The sequence below is a fragment of the Rhagoletis pomonella genome, unplaced genomic scaffold (assembly GCF_013731165.1).
Source record: "Rhagoletis pomonella isolate Grant_MI unplaced genomic scaffold, Rhpom_1.0 Rhpom_scaffold_00466, whole genome shotgun sequence".
NCBI classification, from domain to species: domain Eukaryota; kingdom Metazoa; phylum Arthropoda; class Insecta; order Diptera; family Tephritidae; genus Rhagoletis; species Rhagoletis pomonella.
This window is the reverse complement of record NW_023459020.1, coordinates 1-27,378: the sequence shown is the minus strand read 5'-3', so window position 1 is coordinate 27,378 and position 27,378 is coordinate 1. Positions and strand designations below refer to the sequence as shown.

Here is a 27,378-nt window from a genome sequence, read left to right as displayed (position 1 = left end):
CACTTGCCTGAAATAAAACACGATATCGAGGATGTTGAGGCGGAAGCTAAGCCTTATGATGAAATGCCTATAAGTCACGAAAAAGTGGACACTGGATTATGCGAGCCTGAAATAGACATTTTTTTTGGAAAATTTGGAGTGTATGGAGGGCAAACTGAGTTTGTGGCTGCTAAAACCGAAGAGGATGAGTCAACGATGGGTGATGATTATTTCAGTATTCCTTTAATGGATTCACTTGGTAAGCGTAAGTCAAGGGAAATCTTTGGCTATTTGTACAACGATTTAGGGGTGGGGGCGGAGGTGGATGGGCGTGGCTCCCCCCCGTTTCTGCGTACCGCCCCAGTAACCTTGGAAAGGATGAGGTAACTAGAATTCCCTTTCTGTGTGGTAAACCTGGGGCTGCCGCCCCAGTGATGTCTATTTTGGTTACTGGGTGTTTTATACAAATTTCTTGTATATAAAAATGTATATACAAATTTATAACAAAAATTTGCAACAAGTACCATATTTCCAACCGACATTATAGTAAAATTAGTGCACAGTTTAGTAAATTAAATTTTTGTAATAAAGCGTGAACTGTTGTCAACAAGTGTGTGTAAAAGTTTTTTGATTCGATTCACGCGTTTGGGCACAGCAACCCAAAATCTTTGTACAAATTCATAAAGAGTACCCGATGATCTTGTTTAACGTTTCAGAGGATATCAATATACCTACATATCTGTGTTCATATGCAATATTAGCTTATGTTGAAAGGCTGGCTTTATAATGTGGCATTCGCAGCATACAATTGCGAATGACTCACTGGCGCCGAGCCGTTGTAGAACTTTGCAAATAAATGAGCAAGATGTAGTTCCGCTACCAGCAAGACAATATTCAAAGAATAAAGGGAATGCCGCATTATAAATAAATAAATAAATAAATAAATAAATACTAAAGCCAGCTTCCCGACATAAGCTACTATTCCATACGAACACAGATATGTATACGCATAATATAACCACATCTAATTATTTCAATTAAAATACCATAAAATATTAGACATTCATTCGAAGGATAATAAATGTGAGGCGCAAAAATTAAATGTTGTGGTTGAAAACAAAGGAAAAGCGAGAAGAGGACGCCCAAAAAAAATCGATAGCCCTCCAAAGAAAAATAAGACCGACATTAAAGAAAAACCAGAGCGAAGAAAACGGACTGCCAATAAAAAGAAAACTCAAAGCAAAGATATTGCGCAAAAACCCGAGCACTCCATCAATTATGGTGGAAAATTAAAAGCTATCCAAAAGGCTGATGAATTTTTGGCGAAAAACACAGAGTTAGATTGTTTCATTTGTAAGGAGAAGTTGAAAGATTTTAAGGACCTTAAAACTCATTTTCGACAAAAACATAAATGCGCTGGCTATGCGGTTTGCTGCGACCAACGTTTTCTCAAACGCACATTATTTGTCGATCACATACAACTGCATAAGAATCCAGATTTTTTCAAGTACGTACGTATGTATAAAAATATATTTGCATATCCATAGCTGAGTGGAAGATGGATTTATCCCTATCCCTATCTCAGAATTTGATTGAAGAAAATTTTCTGAGATAGGGCGTTTTACAATGGGCTGCCGAAATAGATCGATCTACCACTCAGCCAGCGATATGAAAATATCACTACGCGCGTATTGCATAGAAGGACTCTACGGGTCTACGTAACCGGAACGACCCAGATTTATATCTGGCCAAGGACTGTCACTCCAGCAACACTCCCCAAATCTTTGGGGAATTTATATGCTGCTACAACAACAACAACAACGTGTAATTCTAAGCAAATTTGCCGAAGAGCCTATGAGTGTAAAATCATTTGCGGTCGACCAATTGCGAAAATAGGTTTCGAAAAAAATTTGAAAATTTTCACTGTTCGCACTTTGGTGGAAGTTTAAAAAATAGTATAAGTGCAGAAATAGATTATTCATACCAAAAAGCATGTTTTTATACAAAATTTCTCTTTTTTACGACACTACAGCAAAATGCTAAGAAACCTATTTTCGCTATTTTCAAACTCCAAAATGATTTTAGACCCATTGTTTATTCGCCAAATTCGCTTAGAATTACCCGTAGAATCCTTCTGTGCTATACGCGCATAGCTGAAAAAAATCTCAAATACAAATTGACCCGCGCTAATGCATGTATACCGGTTTAATTGCCTATTGTTCATCCCTTAGGTGTTCAATATGCCAAAAACAATTGATAAGCCGCAAAAATTACATCAATCATATGCACTCGTTACACCCAGCAGCTGAAAATCTTCAATTTGCTTGCAAACTTTGTCCGAAAAAGTTTATCAAACAATACATTTTAGATAGTCACATTAAGATGTGTCATATGTCTAAAAATCACGTGTGCAAACTGTGCGATAAAGCGTAAGCTGTGTTATTTCTTGAATTGTCCACATATTTATGTTAACGTTTTAGTTTTGCCAACATCTGGACTTTAACTCAGCATGAAAGAGCTGTACATCGAAATGAATTTGAATCTGTTTGCGAAATATGTGGAAAACGTTTAAGAACCACGGCAAATTTAAAATATCACATGGACAACATACACAACACGGAGCCACGTCCAGAGGTGCAGTGTACAGTATGTCATAAATGGCTTAAGAGTGATCATAATTTGCGCAAGCATATGAAATCACATCGTGATGAAGCATCTGGTGTAGTATTTAAGTGTCCTCACTGTAATGTTGAGAAAAAATCAAGAACCTCGCTTTCGTCTCATATACTTTATCATCACTCAAATAGAGTTTTCACTTGTACAATGTGTGCAAAAGAATTTAAAACTCCAACTAAATTGAAGGTAGTTTCAAATGTGTAATATATTAAGGGATGTTTTATACTGTCATATTGTTGTAGGTCGTATTTTTTTTAACATTATTACCATGGTTGTGAAACTCTAGGATGCACAACTATACGACAGTATACAACATTTTGTGAGCTCCCTAATTATTTGTATACCCGCGCACTGTTTTATTAACTTTGTTCGCATAACGGTTGTTTATAACAGCCTAAAGTAAACGCGATAGATATAGGCATACATATGTGTGTATTAGGGTGATCCCAAATAACTAACTTAACGAATTTATGGCCTTAAAAGGACTTATTTACTGAGAAGAAAATAATGCCAGGAATGTTAATCCTGCGATCCCGGAATCCCGGGATCCCGGCCTTTTGAAGGTCCCCAAAATGCCGGGATTCTTGGCAAATAATCCCGGGATCTTCGGGATTTATATTTTGCACGGATGGCAATAATAGAAAATTCTTTTCATGACCAGTATTGCCTATATCACTTTTTTTTATTTAATAATTAATATTTTTTATAATGTCGATAGTAAATTTTAAACACAAATATCAATATATTCGCGAAACCATGGACCAAATAGTGTAAAATTCCGTTTTTAGATTTTCACTCTGACGTCAGTAATTCAAACAATTCAGAGAAATTTGCTTAGAGAAGAATATGGGATCAAATTAAAGAGGAAATTCTGTAGAATTTAAACGGATTCAAGTTTTTGGTGCAGAAGGACTGGTAAGTATTGAAAATGTCCTTTTAAGATTTTATCATTGAAATTTCGCAATATTTGTTTATGAAAAAAATATAAGTTAAGGACTTATACAAACTCGATAAAATTCTCGAATTGCGTCCTATTTTTATCACCTAAAAAAATTACCTACTCGTCCTTGTGAATCCAAAAAGTTTTAATTTTTCTGAATTCTAAAGAAATTTCCTCTTGCATGTGGCCCAAATTTTTATTCTACATTGCATTGAATTCTTTAAATATAAATAAATCCTGACCTCAGAGAGAATAAATAAAAACCCCACTTAAAATAAAAAGTACGGTTTGGACCCATTTATTTATTATTTATTTTATGGAAGGAGAGCTTCTCAAACAATATAGAAGAAATTTTATCGATTTAATTTGTTGAAAAGTAATAAATATCCAAATCCCGGGACTTATCCCGGGATTGTGATAACGGCATCACGAAAATCCCGGGATCAGAAAAAGCGGAAAAATTAACGTCCCTAGTCGGAGGGCATTTGAAATTGTCTATTTAATTAATTGATTGGCGATTGCACATATGTTAGTGTTTGGCCGAGCTCTTCCTCTGATTTGTCGCCTGCGCCTTGATGTTGTCACACAAAGGGGAGGGGCCTACATTTTTACCGTTCCCACGACAGTCGGGTGTACGTAACCGGAATGACCCAGAATTATATTTGGCCAAGGACTGTCACTCCAGCAACACTCCCCAAAAACTCTTTGGGGAACTTGTATGCCGCTATAACAACAACAACCTTCATTTTTATGCGGTCTCCGAACTGTATTTCATGACAGAAATACACTCGGAGGTTCGCAATTGCCTGCCGAGGGGCGACTGCTGTTAAGAAAAAACCTTTTTTCTATATTTATACCCGAGCTTACTTTTGCACAAGGGTATTTAATATATATTTATATGTTATTATATATTAATATATATATTTGTTCGCATAACGGTTGTTTGTAACAGCTAAAACGAATCGAGATAGTTATGGACAAATGTATACATATTTGATCAGAATGAAAAGAGAAGTCGACTAAGCCATGTCTGTCTGTCCATCCGTCTGTCCGTGTACACGATAACTCGACCAAAAATTGAGATATCAACGAAATTTGGTATGTAAGTTGCCCCTTATCCAAGGTAGGTTGGTACTGTAACCACGCCCACTTCCCATATAACGGTATTTTCAAAAAATGCAAAAACTGCATTATTTCAGAAAATATTAGATGCAATTTGTTGAAAATTAGTATGTGGAGTAGAATTGTGGTAAAAATAATATTATAATGAAATTTTTGGAAAATGGACGTGGCACCGCCCACTTATGATAAAATGCTGTATCTCAGTAGCCGCTTCACCAAACTCGGTACGGAGATTGAGTAGGGTCTGGCTAAGAAATCTGTTGAAAATCTAACGGTAATTTACAGAAACACGAAAATTGCGATAAATCAGTAACTACTGGAGCTAATTCACTTAAAATCGACGAATGCAATAACCTTCTTATTGTTGTTGTCGTTGTAGCAGCAGTGCTCAACCCCCCCGATTTGTCATGTGTCGTCGTCTTCATCCTCCGACTCTGTGAGCCTGAGGCCGAGAAAGCGGGCTGCGTCGATAGGCGCGGTCCAGAGCGCTTCTGGTGTCAGGGTCGTAGGGTTGGAGGTGCACGTGAAGAGGTGCTGGGTGTCGTGGGGACCTTGCCCACATGCAGGGCATATGTTTGCCACTTGTGTGTTCAGCCGAGAGAGGTAGCTGTTGAGTCGGTGACACCACCCAGAACGGAGTTGTGCTAGGGTGCACCTGGTCTCTCTCGGCAGCTCTATTTCTTCTGGATCTATGGGCGGCGGTCGACCGCCCAAGACGATGTTGTCATTACGCGTACTGAGGCTCGTTCTGACCGCATCGCTGTGTAGGCTGTTGAGCGCCGCTCTGTATGTTGCTGCGTCGAATGGATGGTCTACGTACGGCTCAATGTCCGCTTTCCAGTCGTGCAGGTGTCGTCTCACGTGTCGTGGGGGCGGTTCGTTACGAAGCAAGGCATTGTTGGGGTGATTCCCTCGGTGACAGCCTACGAGGTATTGCTTCGACAGCATGGTGTTGTGCTCTTTCACCGCCAGCATCTGGCTTTCTTCATGTAGGTGATGCTCGGACGACATGAGATGACAACCTGTAGCCGTACGTAGAGCTGCATTCTGGCAGGTTTGGAGGTTCCTCCATTGGGTGTCGCTTGTCCCCGCCGTCCACACTGGTGCCGCGTAGTTAGCCACTGACCGGCCGATTGCCTTGTAGGTCGCGAGCAGGGTTTCTTTATTGGCTCCCCAGGTGCTGCCGGCTAGCGATTTTAGGACTTTGTTCCTGGCTCGCAGTTTGTTGCATGTGGCTGTGGCGTGCGCGGAGAAGGAGAAGAGGCTATCGAACGTCACTCCTAGGATTTTAGGGTGGTTAGTCGTCGGTATTTTGGCGGCATCGACGAAGACGTCCAGTTCTAGCCCCACCTCCTTGGTCCAGGTTGTAAAAAGTGTGGCGCTGGATTTTGCGGCGGAGATTTGGAGGCTCCTTGCAGTGAAGAAGTTGGAAAGATCGGTGAGATAGTCGGTTATTTGTTCGCAAAGTCTGTCTATGTTGGGGCCAGTTGCCATTATTGTGCAGTCATCGGCGTAGCTTACCAAGTTTACTCCTGCTGGCGGCGGAGGGAGTTTGGCCATGTAAAGATTAAACAGTGTCGGGGAGAGTACGCCGCCTTGGGGGACCCCCTGTTTAATTCTACGCGGCTTAGACTTGGCGTTTCGGAATTCGACCGATGACTGACGACCACACAGATAGCTGGTTATCCACCGTTTCGTCCGAGCTGGAAGCGACGAGTCCAGGATGTCTTGGCAGAGGGTCGCGTGGTTCACCGTGTCGAAAGCCTTCGACAGGTCCACAGCGACTAGGACCGTCCTATCACAGGGTCGACGTTGGTTCAGACCCTCGCTAATCTGTGTGGTAATGGTGTTTAATGCTGTTGTCGTGCTGTGCATTTTCCGGAATCCATGTTGGTGTTCGGCTAGCTTCAGATGCTTCGTCAGGCTGGGGAGGAGTAGTGCTTCCATGGTTTTTGCCACTGGGGATAGGAGGCAGATGGGTCTGTACGAGTCTCCTGCGTCCGCCTTCTTCCCTGGCTTAAGGAGGGGAATGATCCTACCCATTTTCCACATCTCGGGGATGATCAGGGTGGACAGTGACAAGTTGAAAGCGGCGGTCATATACTCGACTCCCGCAGGTCCTAGCTTTTCAGCATCTGCATGGAAATTCCGTCTGGGCCTAACGCCTTCGATGACTTGGCGTGGTTGACAGCTGCCTGCGTCTCTTCGGTGGTGAAGCACAGTGGTGTGTCTCGGGGGCGGAGTTTGTGTGCTTTACGTAGCACGCTGCGGCGGGTTTTGTCTCTCTCTGGGTGTGCAATGAATTGCCGGCTAAAGAAGCGCGCGCACGACCGCGGATCCGACGTGGTGGTGGTGCCGAAGGTGAGAGCGACATTGTCTCTACGCTTCGTCGGATTGGAGAGGGACTTGACTGTGGACCACAGTTTGCTGGCTCCGCTTGAGAGGTTGCAGGATTTTAGATGCTCATTCCATTTGTTCCGCTTGTGTTCGTTGACCAGGTTTCTAATGTCCCTATTGAGATCTCTTATACGGGGATCCCCTGGATTAGCCTGGCGGATTCCATCACGCTCGTCTGCGAGTCCCGCCGCTTCAGTGGGGAATCCTGGGCGGATTTTGGCGATCCGGCCGGCTGGTATGAAGCGAGCGGCTGCTGCGTTGATGATTCTGCGGATATTGCGCTCTGCTACGCGCGCGCATGATGGTAGAGGAAGAGCATTGAATTTGCGATCTGTGAATTCCGTGAAACCGTCCCAGTTCGCCTTCCGTGTGTTCATGAATGTCCGGTTCTCGGATGTCATAAAATCTCTTGGCTGGTCTATGGCGACTACTATGGGCAGGTGGTCTGATGCGAGCGTGAGCACTGGTTGCCATCCAATGCAGTTTATCAGACCCCCGCTTGCTATAGTTATATCTGGCGAGCTATAGCAGTCACCCGCGACCCTGGTGGGGGCATCATCATTCACAGTGCAGAACGTGGAGTCGTCAATTTGCTCAGCGAGCATTGTACCCCGCTGGTCATTGCCCAGATTGGAGTGCCAGAGTTCGTGGTGCGCATTGAAGTCGCCTAGCACTACCCGGTTCACACCCTCTAATAGCGCACTTATGTTAGGGTGGTATCCAGCTGAGCAACTGGTGGCGGGTGGTATGTATACATTGACGATCTCCAGCTCCGTATCCCCCGACTTGATGGCCAAGCCTTGACATTCAATGAATGTATCGTTGGAGTCAGTTCGGGGGGTAATGAGCCGGTATTGAACCGCGTTATGCAATATGAAGGCAATGCCGCCTCCGGCGCCACGGGGGCGGTCTCTTCGGGGTACGTTGAACTCGTCCTGGCTCTGAAGGCTCGAGCCGGAGTGGAGTTTGGTCTCCTGGATCGCCGCGACTGAGATTTTATGCCTTCTCATGAAACCGACTATCTCAGCGATCTTACTTTGTAGTCCGTTGCAATTGAACTGCAACAGCTTGATGGATTGTGGCCTTATGATGGTTACGCGTGGGGTGAGCGAGTACTGGCGCGCTGCCTGTGCTGGTGGTTGTGCCTGAGGTGCCTGTAGGGCCTGACGTGCTGGTCCCCGACCGGGTGGGTTAGCCGCAGGTGTCGCGACCGGTGGTGGGGTTGGTGCTTGCGTCGGCGTGTGTGTTGTTGGTGGCGTTGGCACGGGGTGTTGTGGTGCGGCTGGGCAACAGGCTGCAATGAAGCCAGTACTCCATTCACGGTGGTGCGTTAGGCCTGAGCAGCGCTTTAGGTGGCACCAATTGTTGCATGCGTTGCACCTAACCGATGTTGTGTTGCGCCTTATCAGGTTGGTGCAAACGCTGCAGAACCATCTGTCCTGGGTGGATGTCCTGTGTTGCGTGCTTGTGGCTGGTCCACTGGTTGATGGTTGGGCGGGTGTTGGCTGTGTGGAGTTACAGGTTTGTTGGTTGTTGCAGCACGATGCAACAAAATTGTTACTCCACTCCCTGTGGTGCCGAAGACCTGAGCATGCCTTTAGATGGCACCAGGCGTTGCAGCGGTTGCAGCGGACAGAGGTTGAGGAGTGGTGTATGTGGCGGTGGCAAACACTACAGATCCAGGGCCCGGGATTTTGTTCTATGCCGGCGCGGACCAGTAGTATACGGAGCAGACTTGCCGGTGGGTCATGCTCCCATGGCAAAAAATTTGGTCTTTCCAACGCAGAAGAGGCGTTCCTCTGTTATGAGCATCGCGGCCGGCATTGAATGCTTTCAGAGCAGAAGCGTTTCTGTCCATTCGAACGACATGGCCAAGCCAGTGAAGCCGCTGAATTTTAATTCGCTGCACTATGTCTATGTCGTTGTAAAGGTCATACAGCTCATCGTTAAATCGTCTGCGGTATTCGCCATCGCCAACGCGTAAAGGTGCACAATCTTTCTCTCGAAAACCCCAAAAGCCGCTTCGTCAGATGTTTTCATTGTTCATGCCTCCGCGCGATACACCAGCACAGACATGACGAATGACTTATAGAGTGTGATCTTTGTACGACGATAGAGGACTTTACTTCTCAATTGCCTACTCAGTCCAAAGTAGAACTTGTTGGCAAGAGTGATTCTCCGTTGGATTTCAAGGCTGACAATATTAATGGAGTTAATGCTGGTTCCCAAATAAATGAAGTAATCTACATTTTCAAACTTGTAACTGTCAACAGTGATGTGGGTGCCAAGACGTGTATGCTCTGACTGTTTGTGTGATGACAGGAGATACTTCGTTTTGTCCTCGTTCACCACCAGACCCATTCGCTTTGTCTCTATCAAATCCCCAGAAGGCAGAACATACGTATCCCTTGTTTTTACCGATACCATCGATGTCGTCGGCATACTCCAGCAATTCTACGCTCTTTTAAAGTATTGTGCCTGAGCGGTTCAGTTCTGTGGCTCTTATTATCTTCTCCAATATCAGATTAAAGAAATCACACGAGAGGGGGTCGCCTTGTCTGAAACCTCGTTTGGTATCAAACGGCTCGGAGAGGTCCTTCCCTATTCTGATGGAGCTGGTGGTATTGCTCAACGTCATTTTACAAATCTATTAGTTTCGCGGTGATAACAAATTCAGACACCGCGGCATAAAGACAACTTGTCTTCGTGCTGTCGAAAGCGGCTTTGAAATCGACAAATAGATGGTGTGTGTCGATCTTATTCTCTCGGGTCTTTTCCAAGATTTGGCGTATATGCTTAGAAGGCTGATTCCGCGAGAGTTGGTGCGAATGGCGGGATCGCCTTTTTGTGGATTGGGCAGAGCACACTTAAATTACAGTCGTTGGGCGTGCGTTCATCTGACGATATTCTGCGTAAGAGTTGATGCATGCACCTTATCAACTCCTCGCCACCGTACTTTAATAGCTCAGCTGGCAGGTTGTCAGCTCCAGCAGCTTTGTTATTTTTCAAGCACGCTATCGTTATTTGTACCTAGTCATAGTTAGGTGGTGGAACATCGACTTCATCGTCATCGACTGGGGGCTCGGGTTCGTTTTGTCCACTCATTTCATTCAGTAGGGTGGAAAAGTGTTCCCTCCATAATTTAAGTGCATTCTGGACATCGTTCACTAGGTCACCATTGTTGCTCTCACAGGAGTTTGCCCTGGTCTTGAAACCTTCCGTAAGTCACCTAAACCTCTGGTAAAATTTTCGGGCGTTTTTCCTGTCGGCTAGCATTTCAAGCTCAAGCACTGACGTATTTCGGCCTCTCTCTTATTGCGGCAAATACGTCTCTCTGCCTTCTTCAGTTTCCATGGCTCGCGTTACACCCGATCGCAGCGTGACCCTTTAGGCGGCGTCTTTTTTTTTCTGCGGCTTCTTGACATTCCTCATCGTACCAGTTGTTCTTTCGGGCTTGCTGAAATCCAACTACTTCTTCGACGGCGGTACTTAATGATCGGGAAATTCGGTTCCACTGCTCGCTTATGTCGGATTGTTGAAGATTGCAATAACCACTTAGCATATTTAAAATTAGAATATTATAAATTTTTGGATAATGGGCAGGGCGCCGCCCATTTATGACCACAAATGTGTATCTCGGTAACCGATTTATCAATTTCTACTACACTCTGTGCACTGATATTTCAATGAGGACGCTAATTTACTCCAAGTTAATAGTTACAACAATCTCCTAACAATAAATAAGACTGCTCTAGACTTTTAGGAATTTGTCGAAGTTATTTTTATATACCTGTTCAAAAATAACTTGCTTGTATAATAATGAAAACCATGATACAAAAAAAGAAGGTAGTTTCATTTAATGACATTCGTTGTTGTTGCTAACCATTTGACTTTTAATAAAATTATGACATTTCATCAAATTCATGCTACCTGATTACTAGAAGAAATATATTTTTTTAAGCAGAATATTTTATCAGTACATTCAAAGATGTGGAATATGATGAACTAGAAAATTATGCCGGCTAAATGATTTCGCAAATGGGGTTGACGACTAGGTTTCAGAACGCATGAAGAAAGTGTAACTGCAAAACCGCGTAACTGACATTTTTTTTTCAAAAAATTGGATTTGCTCACACAAGCTCTTGGCTCAACCCTTATCCATTCGTCCTGAAATGGGATTTCTTTGTAAAAAAGAGAACCATTTTGAAATGTGAGTGTTTTTTACTCTCTTCTAAATAATTTATGCAACCTCACATACGCAGTTGTGCATTTTGTTGATACACGGTTTTGTACTTTAAACGACGATCTGTTAGCTGTTTATCGGAGGGCGGTCTGTTCAAGCCGACTTCAGGTGTTTTGCATAAATTGAAAATTTGTGAAATTTAATGATGCTAAAAGCCTAATTTTTTGCAAAATCTGATGAGAAATTTAAAAGCAAACTTGAACCTAAATATAAAAAGGTTTTATTTGGGAAGAACATTCTTTAGAATTTGATTTTTAAATCGCAAGATTGCATTAAAAAAAAAAACAGAAAAATGCGCGCGTGGTTTTTATTACAAAATGAAAAGAACCATTACGATGAAGTCTCCTTTAACAGTACCAAGTACTGATAATGGTTTTTGATTTGAAATGTTATTACATTAGTATAAATATGGGAAAGAAAATACTCCGATTTTTTGTTTTAATATCATCAAAGTGGCAAGGCCGTTGATAATACTCACAAATTATGAAACTTCAAAAAATTTTATTATCCGTCAAAAGTTGTTTATTGAAACTACCTTCTTTTTTGTATCATGATGAAAACGATCTTATGTATTTGCCTGAACGATATTCATATTGTCATATAAAATAATTTTTTTCACTCGTTGAGAATTCTTTCGAATCAGTTAAATTACACATCTCATCCATTACAGAATTGGGCGTAACATCGCCCACTTTATAGCTACAAAGGTGTACCTCGGTAACCACTTAATCGATTTGTACCTAACTAGGTTCAATTATATCATTGGGTCTAACTCTGCATATTATCGTAAACGTTTGAAATCGGGTAAACATCCCTACTTATCATGCAATGGTAGTTCAGGAAAAGTTTAAACGACGATATCTGATTCCTGCGCCGGGTATATAAAGTTCGGTTTCGCCTGAACATATACTTCTTTACATGTTTTTTGCTATTTGCTTTGACCAGGGCTTGAATCCAGGCGCTGCGGAGTGGCAGTGCGCACTGCTTACCACTAAACTACAGCGGCCGGTTTCCTTAAAAATGTTACAGGATGCTTTCCATTTCCAGACAACCGGTCAGGTACGAGCATGATTTTTTTTAAAGTACAGCCGTGATCATTTTTTGTGTATCAAATAGATATTAGAACACACTTTCCACCATACAGTTTCGAAATACAAAATCACATTTTCCCGCTTTTTATAATCGAAACTGTATGGTGGAAAGTGTGTTATAATATCTATTTGATACACAAAAAGTGATCACGGCTGTACTTTTTGCTGATATATTACATACATATGTTCCATTTAGTTAAACAATATAAGAATATTTTAGTATGTACCACAAAAACGTATATTTTCCATAAAAAATCATAGCTCAGAAAAAAAATCTTCGCTATTAGAGATTTGGGTTGATTGTAGTTCAAAGTGTCTCTTTCTCGGTAAAAAAGTTTGAGAGAAAAACAAAACACTTTTTGAGAAATTAAATTAAAAAAAAAAAAATGCACTTTTTGTTTATTGTTAAATAAAAAATTTTAAATAATGAAAATCAATAATTAATCATTCTATCTTGAAGTGATAAGAATTACTGACATTTGAGTAAAAACATTGTTGGAATTAAGGCGAATACATATAAGGTGGTATCGATTGAACAAATACAACAATTACTTGTGTTTTGTTTTTGCTTTTAGCGGGCCATTGTCAAAATTCAGCTATTCTTCCCCGAATGAAAAAGGGCGACAGAAAATGCAAACACTCTCACGTTCTCACTCACTCACTAACGAAATTCAAAATTTTGACAATCAAACGCTACTCACAGCTGATAAAACAACACCACCTTATATAAATTCGCCTTGGTTGGAATCTATTAAATTTTGACAAAGTTATGGGCATTTAAAAAAAAAAATTCTCACTGTCAATTCGAATAATCGATTTTTGCCTGAAAAACAAAATCGCGTTTAATTCGGCCGAACATTTTTTCCGAGCCAAAGGAAAAACTACGTGTCTCATTATTTGGACCAACAAACAATGTATTTGAGTTTAGGCGAAATTAAAAATCATGCTCGTACCTGACCGGTTGTCTGGAAATGGAAAGCATCAAAGATATTGAACCGTTTGAGATAAAATTTTGTTCTTGGCATGTTCTTGAAGAAGATTAAATTCTCTAAAAAATTACCCTAAAGTTGGTTGTCTTCGAGACGGTTAAGCATATTAAATATGTTAATGATACGACCTGAACGAGATGTAGCGTTGATACATAATTATAATCGAACTTTGATGAAAGACGAAGAATAACAGCAATTTCTTTTGCAAGTAGTGCAATTACATCGTAATTTCAACAAACTGACTTTTATTAATAATTAAAAATTAAAAGTAATTATATGCAACAATTTTTATTGAGCTTGAGGCCATTTTTAATGAAAAACGTATTGTGGAAAAGCAATAATAATGTGAAAAAATGGTAGAAGTGATAGCTATTTCGCAAATCACCATAGTCCCTCATCAGACTTCTTTCAGTAAGATTCGAACCAACGATCCCACTGACTCAGCCAGTTGCCTACGCACTGTGCTAAGTTCGCCTTGCGAATTGTTGGTTTTTTCCACTATTTCATTTGTTAAGCCAACTACAATCAAGCGCAGCTGTTCCAGGGTTATTTAAACTTGGTCATGTGGTTGTTGGTTTTGTAAATATTTCTACCAGAATGTTTAACTTTTAGGTGTGCCTTAAGTTATTTGTTCTTGTTATTTTATGACCTTATAACAATTATATTCAACAATTTTTATTGAGCCAACAAAACCAACAACCACATGATCAATTTTAAATAGCACTGGAACAAAATAAAACAAAAACCAACAACCACATGACCAAGTTTAAATAGCCCTGGAACAGCTGCGCTTACGGTTGCCAGACGTACTGATTTTATCAGTACAGTACTGATTTTTCAACTCTTGTACTGATTTTATTAATTTCTTCAATCCTGATTTTTCAAAATTTTCCTTAAACTGTACTGTAAAAAAAAGGAGAATATAATTTAATTATAGTTTACATGTTTTAGATAATGTTTGATATGCCCAAGAATTTAATACAACAAAAAGATCAATCGTTTTATGGGCATATCTCCGGGTCGTTACGTACCAGTTGCGATAATATGATGGAGCTTAAATTATTTAAAAAGAAGGCTTAAATTTTTGTCGAGTGTTGTTAATTACCTCGAAAATACCTTTCAGTTTAATAACAATAAATTTCAATATTCGAGTGGCTTTTGCCTATAATTTACAACTCCTTTTTATCAATTTACTGACTCTGTAAAAGAGTTTTGCATACAAGACAAGATACTCTTTTTTAGTGAATTCTTAGTCTTTCACCGTTTTTGCGTAGTTGAAAAATTATTTAAGCCATGAGGAAATATAGATGAAATCCTTAAAAAGTGGTACTTTTTTACAGTATGAGAGGATCTTAAGAATAAAGTTTGTTTCCTGGCGCAAAGAGAGAAACCGGCTTCTAATTAAAATTTTTGAAAGTGAACTTCAAATTAAAAGTAATTTTAAAATGAAATGTATAGAATTCGTTGGCTATTTAAACACTGAAAATGGGAATAATCTCATTATTGCTACTCAAAAATGTCATAAATATAAAATAATTTATTGGCTCCTGTGTACGATGATGTGTACACTCATGTTAAAATGAATAACATTTATATATTTTATGAACTACTAGTGAACCCGTATGGCGTTTTTGTTTAAAATATTTTTTTTTTTTTATAAAAAAAGGTATTTTTCCTTTTAAATGTTTTTTCTCAGATATTATACATACGAAGTATACAAATTGCATATCAGAAGAAAGCGGTTAAATCACGTTTACGACGATATTAATTTTTCAAAAATCAGTTCAAACTGGTTTGAAATATAAAGTTTTTAATTTTTCGAAGACCCGACCTTTGACCCCTATATAGCACCTGTAACATAGAAAAAGTTATATATGGTTGAAATAAGAGAAAAGGGCGTACCACGGCTATGTTTTTACTTTTTTTTTAGTAGTTTACATACAGTAATTAAAAATAATTTTTTACCAAAGGTCCAATTTCGAACTTCGAAGGCCCATATCTCAATTTCGGAGGCGAAAAACGGAGAAATTACTTTTTTACCTATGACTCAATCTCTTAAAAAAATTGGTTTGGTCCAATACCCAGAAATAAAAGTTGATTTTGCCGTACAGTGTTATTGCTATTCAAAATGTCACAAATATAAAATAATTTATTGGCTCCTGTGAATAATGATGTGTACAGTCATGTTAAAATGAATAACACTTATATTGTTTATGAACTATATTTTATTTATATACCAAAAGATTGTTAAAAACAAGAACTCAGGTGTTTTAAATTATTTTCTGTTACTTACATTCATAATTTTGCTTTGAATAAATATGTACTGAAAAGTACTGATTTTTTTAGCATGAAAAAGTCTAATGTACTGATTTCGCGCATAAAAAATCTGGCAACCCTAGCTGCGCTTGATTGTAGTTGGCTTAACAAATGAAATAGTAGAAAAAACCAACAACAATTCACAAGACGAACTTAGCACAGTACGTAGGCAACTGGCTGAGTCTGTGGGATCGTCGGTTCGAATCCTACTGAAAGAAGTGTGATGAGGTAATGTGGTGATTTCCGAAATAGCTATCACATCTACCATTTTTTCAAATTATTGTGGCTTTTCCACAATAAGTTTTTCATTAAAAACGGCCTCAAGCTCAATAAAATTTGTTGAATATAATTGTTATAAGGCCATAAAATAACAAGAACAATTAAAAATAACAAGCGGGCCCATGCGCAGACTGCGCAGACAGAAATACACAGTAAACTCATCCCTCTTTGATAAAGATAAAGATAAAAGCAGACTGTTCTAATAGTTTGCGAAAATAGTAAACAGAATTATTATTATAAACCCCTTATTTTTATTATACATATATTACAAAGCATGAATGAGATTTATAGTACATCAGAACTTATACTTATTAGGTACATAAAAAAATTTTACAAACTGACTGATGTATGAGTGTCATGAGTTGAGGGAAACATGGTGTTACTTACAATATATCTTTGCATACAATATTTGAGGTGAAAAACTCTGACTAAATGTTTTTTTAACAGAAATAATAATATCTGAGCTATGGGAGCGGTGCGAGAGAGATAACTGTCAGTTTATCGAACCTTTAATTATTGAATTATGTGTGCGCTCACCAAGTCGTATACGGTGTATGCGATACTGTAGTCACAATAGTGCTTCAGTACAAAATACCTTAACCCTGGCATTCAGTACGCGGTCTCTAGTCACTAATAGTGACTTTTGATGGTGAACTTGGATTATGAGACTACTTGGTATTCAGTACGCTGTCTCACGTCTCTAGTCTCAAAAAAATTTCACTAATTTGTCAGCTGGCTAAGAGCAGGTCTCAAAAATAAAAATATGGAGAAAAAGTTAATAGTTTTCCATTTTATTAAAAAAAAACGCGAATATGAAGCGAAGAAATTTGTCCAATAAGAATTTCGTTAGGAAATAAACCAAAATGCTTTAATATACAAATCCATTGAAAAAAAAATTATTTTTTTAACATTAAAATCTAAAGATTATTAAAAAAATAAAACTAATAAAAAAAATAAAACAAATACTAAATAAAAAAATCCTCTGCCCGAGGAGTACTCGAACCATATATGTAATACTCCTATATTGGCAGTAAGAGCTAGTACCGTCCGAAAACACTACAGTACAGATATATCAATTAGAGCTCTCGATTTTGTTCGCACATTTTGAAACAGCCCGGGTATATGAGCAGTGAGTACTCGCACACTTGTTCAATGCTCATTACTCGAAAATTTCCGAGCATGAGCTCGAGCAATTCGAGTTTTTTCGAGTAATTTGAGCAATGTTTTTTTTATTATATTGACATTTTTGGTAGCAACTTTTTAAATTTTTCAAATCGTTGATATTTAATGCAATGATTGTTACATTGCAGAGCTGTAAAATGATTGAATCAACATAGTCTGCATTCACTCGGCATTCCTTTCAAAATGTTGATTGTTGGTTTGTATAAATAAAAACTTCATTCCTGAGTGGCTTAAAATATTTGAAAACAAACAAACTGTGTTTTGTTATTGAATGCTAGATTGCCATTCAGTATAGAATGTGAATGTTCAGCAGCATTCGCACTCACACATGATTGTATATTTAGAATGAATGCACACTTTTTTTTACCATTCAGTACCAATAATTTGTTCCCAGGGTTGATATATTTTATACTTTAAAGTTTGAACATATCTGGAATTGAAACAAAAACAAATATTTTATTTCAAAGTATATGTACTTATGTATTGAAGTTTTCTGCCACTAACCCAAAGCCAATGACTCGTGCAATATTATTTATTCCAAAGCAACTTATCGCAACCGTAGAGCAAAACAGACACATCTTGATATGTATACATATACATCATCGATTGTAGACATTTTTTCGCAGAAGAATATACAAAATTGATTTATCACAATTATTTTTGTACTAAATATTTTTTTCACAGTATACAGTGATCCAGGTAGCCAAAACAAAAAATGTAAACATGCTTATTTGACATTTTGTTTGAATGTATTGGTTGATATTTTTTCACAGTTGTCGTTTTCGTTAACCCAAATGAAATCCAATTTAAATATTTTCAAGTCACATAAAATAAAATAACGAGAAACACGAAATTCCAAGCAAATGAAGCGTGAAGCGTCAGCAATTATGACCGGATGCAGTTCCTACATAAGTCAAACCGTGTTCTGAACACAACTTTGAGTGAATAATGGTGGGCTGACTTTGTAAAATGGTCCCATCGATTAGGCGGTAAAAGAAGTATTACTTAGCTTATGGTACAACTCTCCAATTTTCAAATGCACGTAATTTGTGTGTATTTGTTCAGCCGATTATTCACATTTGAAAGAGGATAATGCATGAATTAATGCAAGTAAAGACGGTTTATGCAGATAAGCGAGCGCGTTTGTTAACCGTATAAAATGTATGTACGTATATACACATATATTCAGAATGACGAGATGAACTAGTTCAGCCCTCTCTGTTTGTAAACACGCTAACTCGAACAAAATTTAGTTATTTTAACGAAAGTCGGTGTCGAAGTTGCCTTTGGTATAATTTAGGTTAGTGTTAAATTTTGTCGAAATCTGCCAATAACCACGCCCACCTCCCACGTAGTAATTAACAATATTTTTGTTTTATTATAATTTGTTTTACGAATTTTGCTGTTCAAATTTACATTTCAAATATATCAACAAACATTTGTAGGTACTTTTGCACCAGTTGTTGCCTATGGGTTAATGACAAAAAAATCCTATATATTCACAACATTTCATGTATTAGTTTTCAAATAAGCATATTGTCAATGGCTGGTTTGCTGTATACTGTGATTGTTTTCAGTTTTCAAATATGAAAACTTTCAAAACAAAATTTCAGAAGTGTTCCTGTTTTTTTTTAAGGGGTTGAGGAGTTCCATTACTTTGAGCAACTTTTTTAATTAACTATTAATTTAAATGTTTCCTAAACATATTTACAACGCAGTTCTGCAAGAGGGTACCATAACTTTTTTTCAAATAACGTATATTTGGAACAACCAAAATTAATCGATATGGATACATACATTTATGTTCGTATGTACTACTTATGTATGTATATATACATAAAAATGCTCAGAAAAAAAGAGAAGATGATTAGTCCATGTCCGTTTATTTGCGTACACGAAAACTCTAGCAAAAGTTGAGATATCTCAACCAAATTCTGTACGAGGGTTTTTTTATCTAAACCTGGTCCCTCTCATAAAATGGTAATTTCGAAAAATGCCAAAACTACAATATTTCCTTAATTACAGGAACCAAATTGCTAAAAAACTGCCATGTTTATTATTATAGTTTTGGAAAATGGACATGGGATATATTGCTAGCTTTAAACATCAATTTGCTCAAAACATACGTTTAGAACAGTTAGCAAGCTTCTACCACATGTGTGGTAGATCAACCACGTAATTTTTTTTAAATTTGGGTGTCTACCACATCTACCACACAAGGCTTAAATTCTACCACATTTTTAGACAGAACATTTGTTTACAATTTTCACATAACTCTAGAATTTCAACTCAATTGTAATTCGAAATATAAAAATTAATCAATAGATTTTTAAAAAGGTACATCATAAATTTTGCTTTAAATATATCTGTGCCTTAACTTTCTAATATTTCAAAAATACGCCTATTTATATTTGCTAAAGTATTATGCAATGGGAAAATAATTTGGTCGATTTTTTTGCATACAAATAAAATATTCTTTTCTTCATGATTATATTCTCTAACTAGAAAACTAATGTTATACTTGTTTTTACACCAATTGCGTGGAATCTGTACGATCCACTAGCAATTATATTTCCCGATTTAATTTTTGAGTTGTGCTTCTTTTGACGACGGTGTGCGATATGTATACCCAATAAAATATGAATTGGAAAATCTACCACATCTTATTCAAATCTACCACATTTTTTTCGATTCTACCACACTAAAATAAAAAGGGGTTTGCACACAGATTTGTTAAATCTTTTTTTGAGAAAAGTTGATAATTTGCAACTTATTGTAAATGGTAGAAACCACCACAAACCCACAAATCAGGTTTTAGAATCTTTATTAAATGCTTGACCCAATAGCGAAGAAAAAAGTACGAAGAAACTTGTATTAAGAATTTTTTAAATAAATAATAAAATGTATATATCTAAAGTTAGAAGTAGAAGCGCTTAAATTTGTTTACTTATTTTAACGTAGATATATAGGTATGTACATATGTAATAATTTCTGCACATACCTTTTATTGGTACATTGGTAATACTTATTTAGAAAGCTGACAATTTTCGAAACAGAGATGTAAAAATCGTTAATAATTGACATTTTTCATAATGACATTCTTGGCAGAACAATATTTCTCTAATTAATATTTTCATTTATTATAAATATTTGTACAAATTTAAGTGAAACAAATTAATGATAACGCTCAATAAACTATTTTTCGTGTTGCAATTTTGAAATCTGTTCAATAAAATTCAACCTTGCGTATTTTTCAGTGGGTTTTGTGTATTTAGAATATTTATATCGATTGATTGGTACTGAATGAATGTGTGCACACATAGCAAAAGCTGCATTCATCTGAATGCTTATTCAGTGTTAAAAGTTAATGTTTCGTCATTCAGTTTTTTCAATCTTTCTTTGAATATGTTAATGTGTGCAATCGTATCTACTTTGAGTGAATGTAGAATTGGAAAATTATAAGCCACATTCCCCAACAAGGAAAAATTCAATGAAAACATAATAACATAAAATTGATGATTTTTAATTTCATATGATTTCACAGTTTTACAGCTCTGTTACATTGGTATTTAATAATATAATTTATTTAACATGAATTAGAAAGCAACTGCTGACAGATACAATTTACAAATTTTCTTTTATTTATGAAATTGTTCAAAAACTCGAAAATTTTGAACAAACATTTGAGCAGTTGAGCAATGAACGAGTTTCGAGCGATTATCGAGCTACTCGCATTGCTCGATACCCGGGTATCTAGAGCTCTAATATCAATAAACACGTTCAATAGAAAAGGAACACATACGTTTATAAATAAACATGTACACAACACATATACAAAAACGGCACTCAAGTACACAATTCATTGACAAAAACGGTACTAGACTGTCTCGTTTTGACCTTACTGCCAATATAGAAGTATTACATATATGACTCGAACCCGGACCCTCTCGACTGGCAGCCTAATGCTTTAACCACTCGGCTATTGCGACTCTTCGGGCAGCGCGGCAAAAGGCATACGTAAACGCTATCAGTTAACTGTCCGTGTTTGTTTTCACCACACATTTTTGGTGAACTCTCTCCTACTGAATAGCCAAATAATCAATAGTCACTAATTGCTAATCTCAAATTTAGTGACTTGAGATGAGACTGAATTACTGAATCTTCCCCTTAGTGTGGCTTAACAATGGTAAATTAAAAACAAAAATAAAATTACAAATTTCTTGACTTCAGAGGTGTTATGACCATTAATATTACCTAATAACCACTCAGGGGACCTCTGACTTTTCAAATGACACCTCATTAGTGGAATTGCTTACATAAAAAAGTAGAAAAAGGGAGACTTACAAAAAAACACCTTAGATAAATAATATTATGACCATTAATATTACCTTTTCAAATGACACCTCATTAGTGGAATTGCTTATATAGAAAAGTAGAAAAAGGGAGACTAACAAAAAAACACTTTAGAGAAATAATATATAAGGTTTTATTTAAAAATGCAATAAAAAAAAGTGATTAAACCTTTCTCTTCTCTGACAAATCTATTTTATGGTCAAAATTTTCTACAAATTTTTTATCATTTTAGTGTAAGTTTTTTCACTGCATATTTCTGCTTTTTTCGACTTTCATAGCTCGTAACTATATACATTTTTGAGTCTAGGCAATCAGATTTAGAACATGCCAAGAAAAACAATTATCAAACGGTTCAATAGCTATACTTTTTTCAATGAAAACGAATTTTTTTACATGTTATTTTCATGGAAATTTCAAATGTCCACCGGCACTTTGGCCGTGACTTGTGGAACAAACGGGAAGACTGGAGACCAAAAGATTATTATGGCCGCAGCTGAGTAGGGAAAAGACAAGGGACATACCGAAACTCAATCGATCTGCAGTAAAACTCTTTACCGGCGTCATCACAGGACACTGTGCTATAGCACCAATGCTCGTGGCGAATTCCAACGATTACTCTTTGCAGAGGCTGCCATGATGAGGATCAGGAAGAGTCAATTGACCACTATCCGTGTCGATGTCCAGGTCTACAGACGCAGCGACTCAAGTACTTGGGTTCACGCTTTTTCAACAGTCTGGGCGAAGTAGCACAGGAGGAACTGTTGGATCTCCTCGGCTTCATCAGGGATAGTAATTGGTTCAGTAAAATAATGACTTAAAGGTGCTCTTTCGATATAGGTACGTGCCTCCTCCTGATACTCACTAAAAGAGGGCACTCAATGGACAGTTCTGTCTCCGAGTGAAAGTATGGATTATTCCACACACGCCCTCCTAACCTAACCTAATCTGACAACTTTTAAAATTGAAATATATATTTTTTTTGCAAATGGGGGAATTTACTTCTCAGTAAATAGGTCCTTTAAGGCCGTAAATTCGTTAGGTTGGTTATTTTGGATCACCATAGGGTGTTGTATACCAAACTGCTTAGAATGAAAAGATAATTCAAATAAGCCATAGCTGTTTATGCATACCGGGTACTCATGAAACAGTAGATGTGTCAATATCTATGTACGTTTCGGCAAAGCATTGGGCGATTCAGCTACTTATCGTCGTTTAAAGTACCAAACCGCATATCGTCATTTTGCTAAACCGCGTAACTGGCATTAGCTGCCAAAAATTGGATTTGCTCACACGAGCTCTTGACACAATACTTATCCATTCGTCCTGAAATATACTGGTCAGGTATGCGATCGCTTTATAAAAAAGAGAACCATTTTGAAAAATGAGTGTTTTTACTCTCTAGAATATAATTTACATAATTCACATACGCGGTTTTGCATTATCTTGATACGCGGTTTTTCATTTTGTTGATAGCGGTTTTGTACTTTAAACGACGATATGTATGTACATACATGGGGTAGGTTAGACATTAAACCTTAATTTCATTTGATTTTATTAATTTTGCTGAATTACAATTTATTTTAATTTTTAATTAAAAATCCGGTAAAACCACTTTATATGAGTTCGTATTGCTAACATCCTCACAGGAAGCGACATATAAGTGCATACAACAAATATACTCTTGTTTGTAAATTATATACATAAAGTATTTTCTTTGCGCGATATTGCATTTTATCGCCTTTACATATGTATGTTAATCAGTAATTTATCCCAAGAATGGCACACAGATTTTTTTGAGTAAAAATTTTGAAATCGGACGCAAACCATGCCTACCTTCAATATAATTTTTAGAATTTTTAGAAATTTGCTTGACTAACATTTGGTGTAATTTCTTATTAAACAAATAATTTACTTTATAACATTTTAGGGAGGAGTTATGGCTATATGAATCTTTTGACGAGTTATACATATTGCCTCTTATTTCACGGAAATTTATAGAAACCGGCAATAGAAAATACATTTTATGTACATGTGCGCTGGGTATCCCTGTTTTCAGAAATGCATCAAGCCAAAGCATCAGTCTCTTGTTTCTACACTATAATTGGTGGAAATGTCCAATATGCGGACCCACGGCTAAATGTCGAATTAGAACATAGTTGCGCAAATAAGGCATTTCCATCAATTGAGAGTTTAGGAATAAAAGAGACTGATGCCTTGGCATGATACATTTCTGAACACAGCCTATACAAAGCTCGGCATTGGCCAAACTTGGACTTCTTTACTTATTATCGATTATTATTATTTATTTTCAGGAGCATGAAGCCACTCATACTGGTGTCGATTTGTATACTTGTTCGTTCTGCCCAAAGACGTTCCGGTCGAATGCGAATATGCACAAACACAAAATACACAGTCACTCCGATGAATGGGTGCGCAAATACGCGCAACCAAATGAATATACATTGAGTGTTTTAAACAAAACTCACAACATAGAGGCGCAACCATGCATACCTACAAATTTAAACGATTGATTTAGAAATTTGCGCATATTTCAGTTTAAATTTTCTAGAAGGGCCCTGTGATTCCAGCAGCATTCTCTAACAAAATGCGCATGTGCTAACCGAGTTGAATCCAACTCTTTTAACGATATGAGACTTATGTGAGGTGTCCAGTTATGGATTTACATATCGTCACCTAAAATACAAAAAGACGTAACAAACATCGTCGCTGATATGGAAAAGGACGTAACTTACAAAAAATTCAAAATTCAAATTGATTGATATGATGGATTTCATTGAATTTCCACCACTCCCCACATCGTTTTCTAAAAAAAAAAATATTAGTCACGACCATGGTGGAATAAGAGAAGGTGATGTCAGTACGAACTCAACAAATGGTAAACTGTCTTAATTGTGGCATATATTTTAAAAGTAGTAGAAAGGGGGAAAAATAAACCCGGCTTTGGAAAAGGTACTAACATTAGTGTAAATGATTTGGATGGGTCATAGGAATGTATGTGTACATGTATAAATCGAAATTGCAGAATTATATTCTTTTAAGCAATACCTCATAACCCAAACATTGCTCGTTTTTATCTACATATACATATCTGTGTATTCATGTACTTTTAGAGTGCAGCATCTGCTATAAGAATCGTTAAAAAACTATAAATGGACTAACTTTCCCTGTCACATATAAAGAATGTAGGTATGTCAGGCTTGGACGAAAAACTACTGAATCGATTTGACTAATTTATTAAAAAAAAAAACACGTTTGATCTGTTCAAATTGAATTGTAGTTTTCGCGTCACTAATTATTTTTGCTAAGATTTCGCAGAACCAAAGTATTTAGTTTATACACATACATGTAAAAGGCTTAATTATGGTATGCATTCTATGTACATGCATATTTTGAAAATAAAGATTTTTAAGAAAAAGTTGTTCACAAAAGTCGTACTTATGGTAGAGTTTCGTTTATGTACATAAATATATACTACCAAATGCCCACTTGGTTCGCTACGCCTATGTTGGCCATTGCAAAAATACCGTTTAAAGCAAAAGGGTCCTGATCCACCTACCTAGGATCCAAATTTCAAGCGAATTCGACCATAAATACGATATTTCCAATTTTTTTATTCAGAAGGGTGATTCTGTAACCAGTTAGCGACAATTTTCGGATCGCTATAGCACCTTTTGACGCATGATATAAATGTTTTTGCGCCAAAAAGTGTGATACCGATTCGAAAATTGTCGCTAACTTTTTACAGAATCTCCGCCCTGGATATAAACTTATGTTTGCAAAATTTCATGCTAATCTGATCCATAGTTTCCACGTGATTTATCCCTAGTTATGAGATTAGTAGGATAAGAGCCGTTTTCTCAAGTAGGTTTTGAAATTTATTTGCCCTTTAAATACAAATTTTGTTCTGAAAAAATGTGTTTAAAAGGCAGATAAATTTTAAAACCTACATGAGAAAGCGGTACTAAGTGAACTTTATTAATGCAGAACAAAACAAACATTTCACAGTTTAACTTAAAATAAGAAACACATGCATACATTCAATTGATTCGTTTTTAATTTATAGCTATTTTAAAATCAATCTGAAGTTTTTTGTCATATTTTGGCATATTGTCACGCCCTTCTAGACTAATTTCCACTCTGTGTGGAAATATAGCTTTATAGCGCGCTACCATTCCGCAGAGCTTGAGTTCGAGCCCAATTTCCGACCAAGACAAAAAAAAAAAATAAAACTAAAAAATCTAATTTAGTATTTTGCCGGCTCGATGTAAATTTTTCAAAAATTAACGAAAACACAAGAACCACAGTTCCCTTCAAACAGTGAAGACGTGTAAATCGATTTGCCCTGACGGTTGTCGAAGCGTAACCGAAATATATCGGAAATAAAAAACTAAAAAACTTGTGTTTTCGTTAATTTTTGAAAAATTGACCTCGAGCCGGCAAAACACTCATACAAAATTTTTTTAGCTCAGTGAAACTGGACTTTTCTAAAAAAAAAAATAGTAGTAGCGAACTTTGGATGCAGGATGCAGTTTACTTCTATTTAATGTGTAGATCATGGACCTACAGTCTTGCAAAATCCAAAAAAACATAAAACCCAAGAATGCAGAATATTCCCATATTAAATAGAATTAAACTGCATCAAAAGTTCGCTACTAGAAATTTTTTGTTTTCTTAGTACCAATTTGATCTAATTTTAATGGGCTACTTTCTAATAGCGGTCGCCCCTCGGCCGGCAATGGCAAACCTCTGAGTATGTGTATGATTTATGAATGTTGCAAGTTTTATGCAGTTACGCTTGGAAACTTGTTCGTAAGTACGCATTTTTTAAAGTGCATTTGTTGTGCAATTTGCCACGAAAAAGCACCTCAAAAAAAAAAAAATACAATCGCCGTTCGTAGTAGGGCCAAACACCAACATATTTTGAAAGCGCAAAAAAATGCAATCGTAAACATGCATGCGTGCATAACTTTTTTACCGATGAAATAGGATTAAGCTCAACAGTTTACTCTATAAACTGAGACGGAGCTAGAGGCTAGGAGCTGAAATTCAATCTTAAAAGCATTCGTTCTGATCTCCAACAAAACTGAATAGGGGTATTCGCCAAATCTTGCAAAGCCATTGCACGTAGCACGGATTGCATAACTTGCAAGCACACAACAACACAATACATGGGAAACAACATTTCCTATCGCTGGAAAATATGCAACGTCGAAACCCATATATATATTTTGCAAAATGGCATAGCAAGATAAAAGCGACCCTGTGCTAGTTGTTTTGTTGTTGGAATTTCTCTCATTCCTCTAATCTCGCTCACTCCTTTTTTTTTTTGCTGTCTCTTGTTATTGTATTTGATCAGAGGTGGACACTACCCCAAACAAGCGTTCGCTAAAAGTGAGAATGTGTTAGTGTGCCTAATTCAATTTGCATGCTGCCGCGTTCTCCTCGTTACGCTCTTGCTTGTATACGTACACGCGATGGTTATGCTCTTTGAGCGTGTGCTCGTTCTCTGCCCATGCCTGTATTTGATACATAATTTCGCTGCGTGCTACCCATGCATCCTACAACTTTGCAATGGGGTGCTCTCGTACTCTCCGAAATTTGGAATGGTATTTTTGCATTTCGTGCAATCCGTGCATCGTGCAAGACTTCGAGACTACCCCTATTGTATTTGTACAATGCATGACGAGGAATTGCTGTTAGCCCCTGGCCTAAGCTTACTTTTTATGCATGTAGTCTAATAACCAATGCACTTTAAAAAATGCGTACTTACGAACAAGTTTCCAAGCGTAA

General features: G+C 37.4%; 2 protein-coding genes across 2 annotated transcripts; one reads left to right on the top strand and one right to left on the bottom strand.

Moving 5' to 3' along the window:
* Window positions 1–6: 6 nt before the first annotated feature.
* On the top strand, window positions 7–24,310 carry LOC118750937 (transcription factor grauzone-like). Its single transcript, XM_036485688.1, has 5 exons — window positions 7–238; window positions 1,039–1,486; window positions 2,211–2,408; window positions 2,460–2,841; window positions 23,880–24,310. The coding sequence occupies exons 1-5, from the start codon at window positions 64–66 to the stop codon at window positions 24,096–24,098; spliced, it is 1,422 nt and encodes a 473-aa protein (XP_036341581.1). The 5' UTR covers window positions 7–63; the 3' UTR covers window positions 24,099–24,310.
* Window positions 6,817–7,984, bottom strand: LOC118750938. Its single transcript, XM_036485689.1, has one exon. The coding sequence runs from the start codon at window positions 7,717–7,719 to the stop codon at window positions 6,838–6,840; it is 882 nt and encodes a 293-aa protein (XP_036341582.1). The 5' UTR covers window positions 7,720–7,984; the 3' UTR covers window positions 6,817–6,837.
* Window positions 24,311–27,378: the final 3,068 nt, after the last annotated feature.

Excerpts from the sequence above, each read along its gene's own strand:
- LOC118750937 (XM_036485688.1), top strand. The coding sequence starts at position 64 with ATGCCTATAAGTCACGAAAAAGTGGACACTGGATTATGCGAGCCTGAA. Across the intron at positions 239-1,038 it reads TCCTTTAATGGATTCACTTG|ACATTCATTCGAAGGATAAT; the intron begins GTAAGCGTAAGT and ends ATAAAATATTAG. Across the intron at positions 1,487-2,210 it reads AAGAATCCAGATTTTTTCAA|GTGTTCAATATGCCAAAAAC; the intron begins GTACGTACGTAT and ends TTCATCCCTTAG.
- LOC118750938 (XM_036485689.1), bottom strand. The coding sequence starts at position 7,719 with ATGCTCGCTGAGCAAATTGACGACTCCACGTTCTGCACTGTGAATGAT.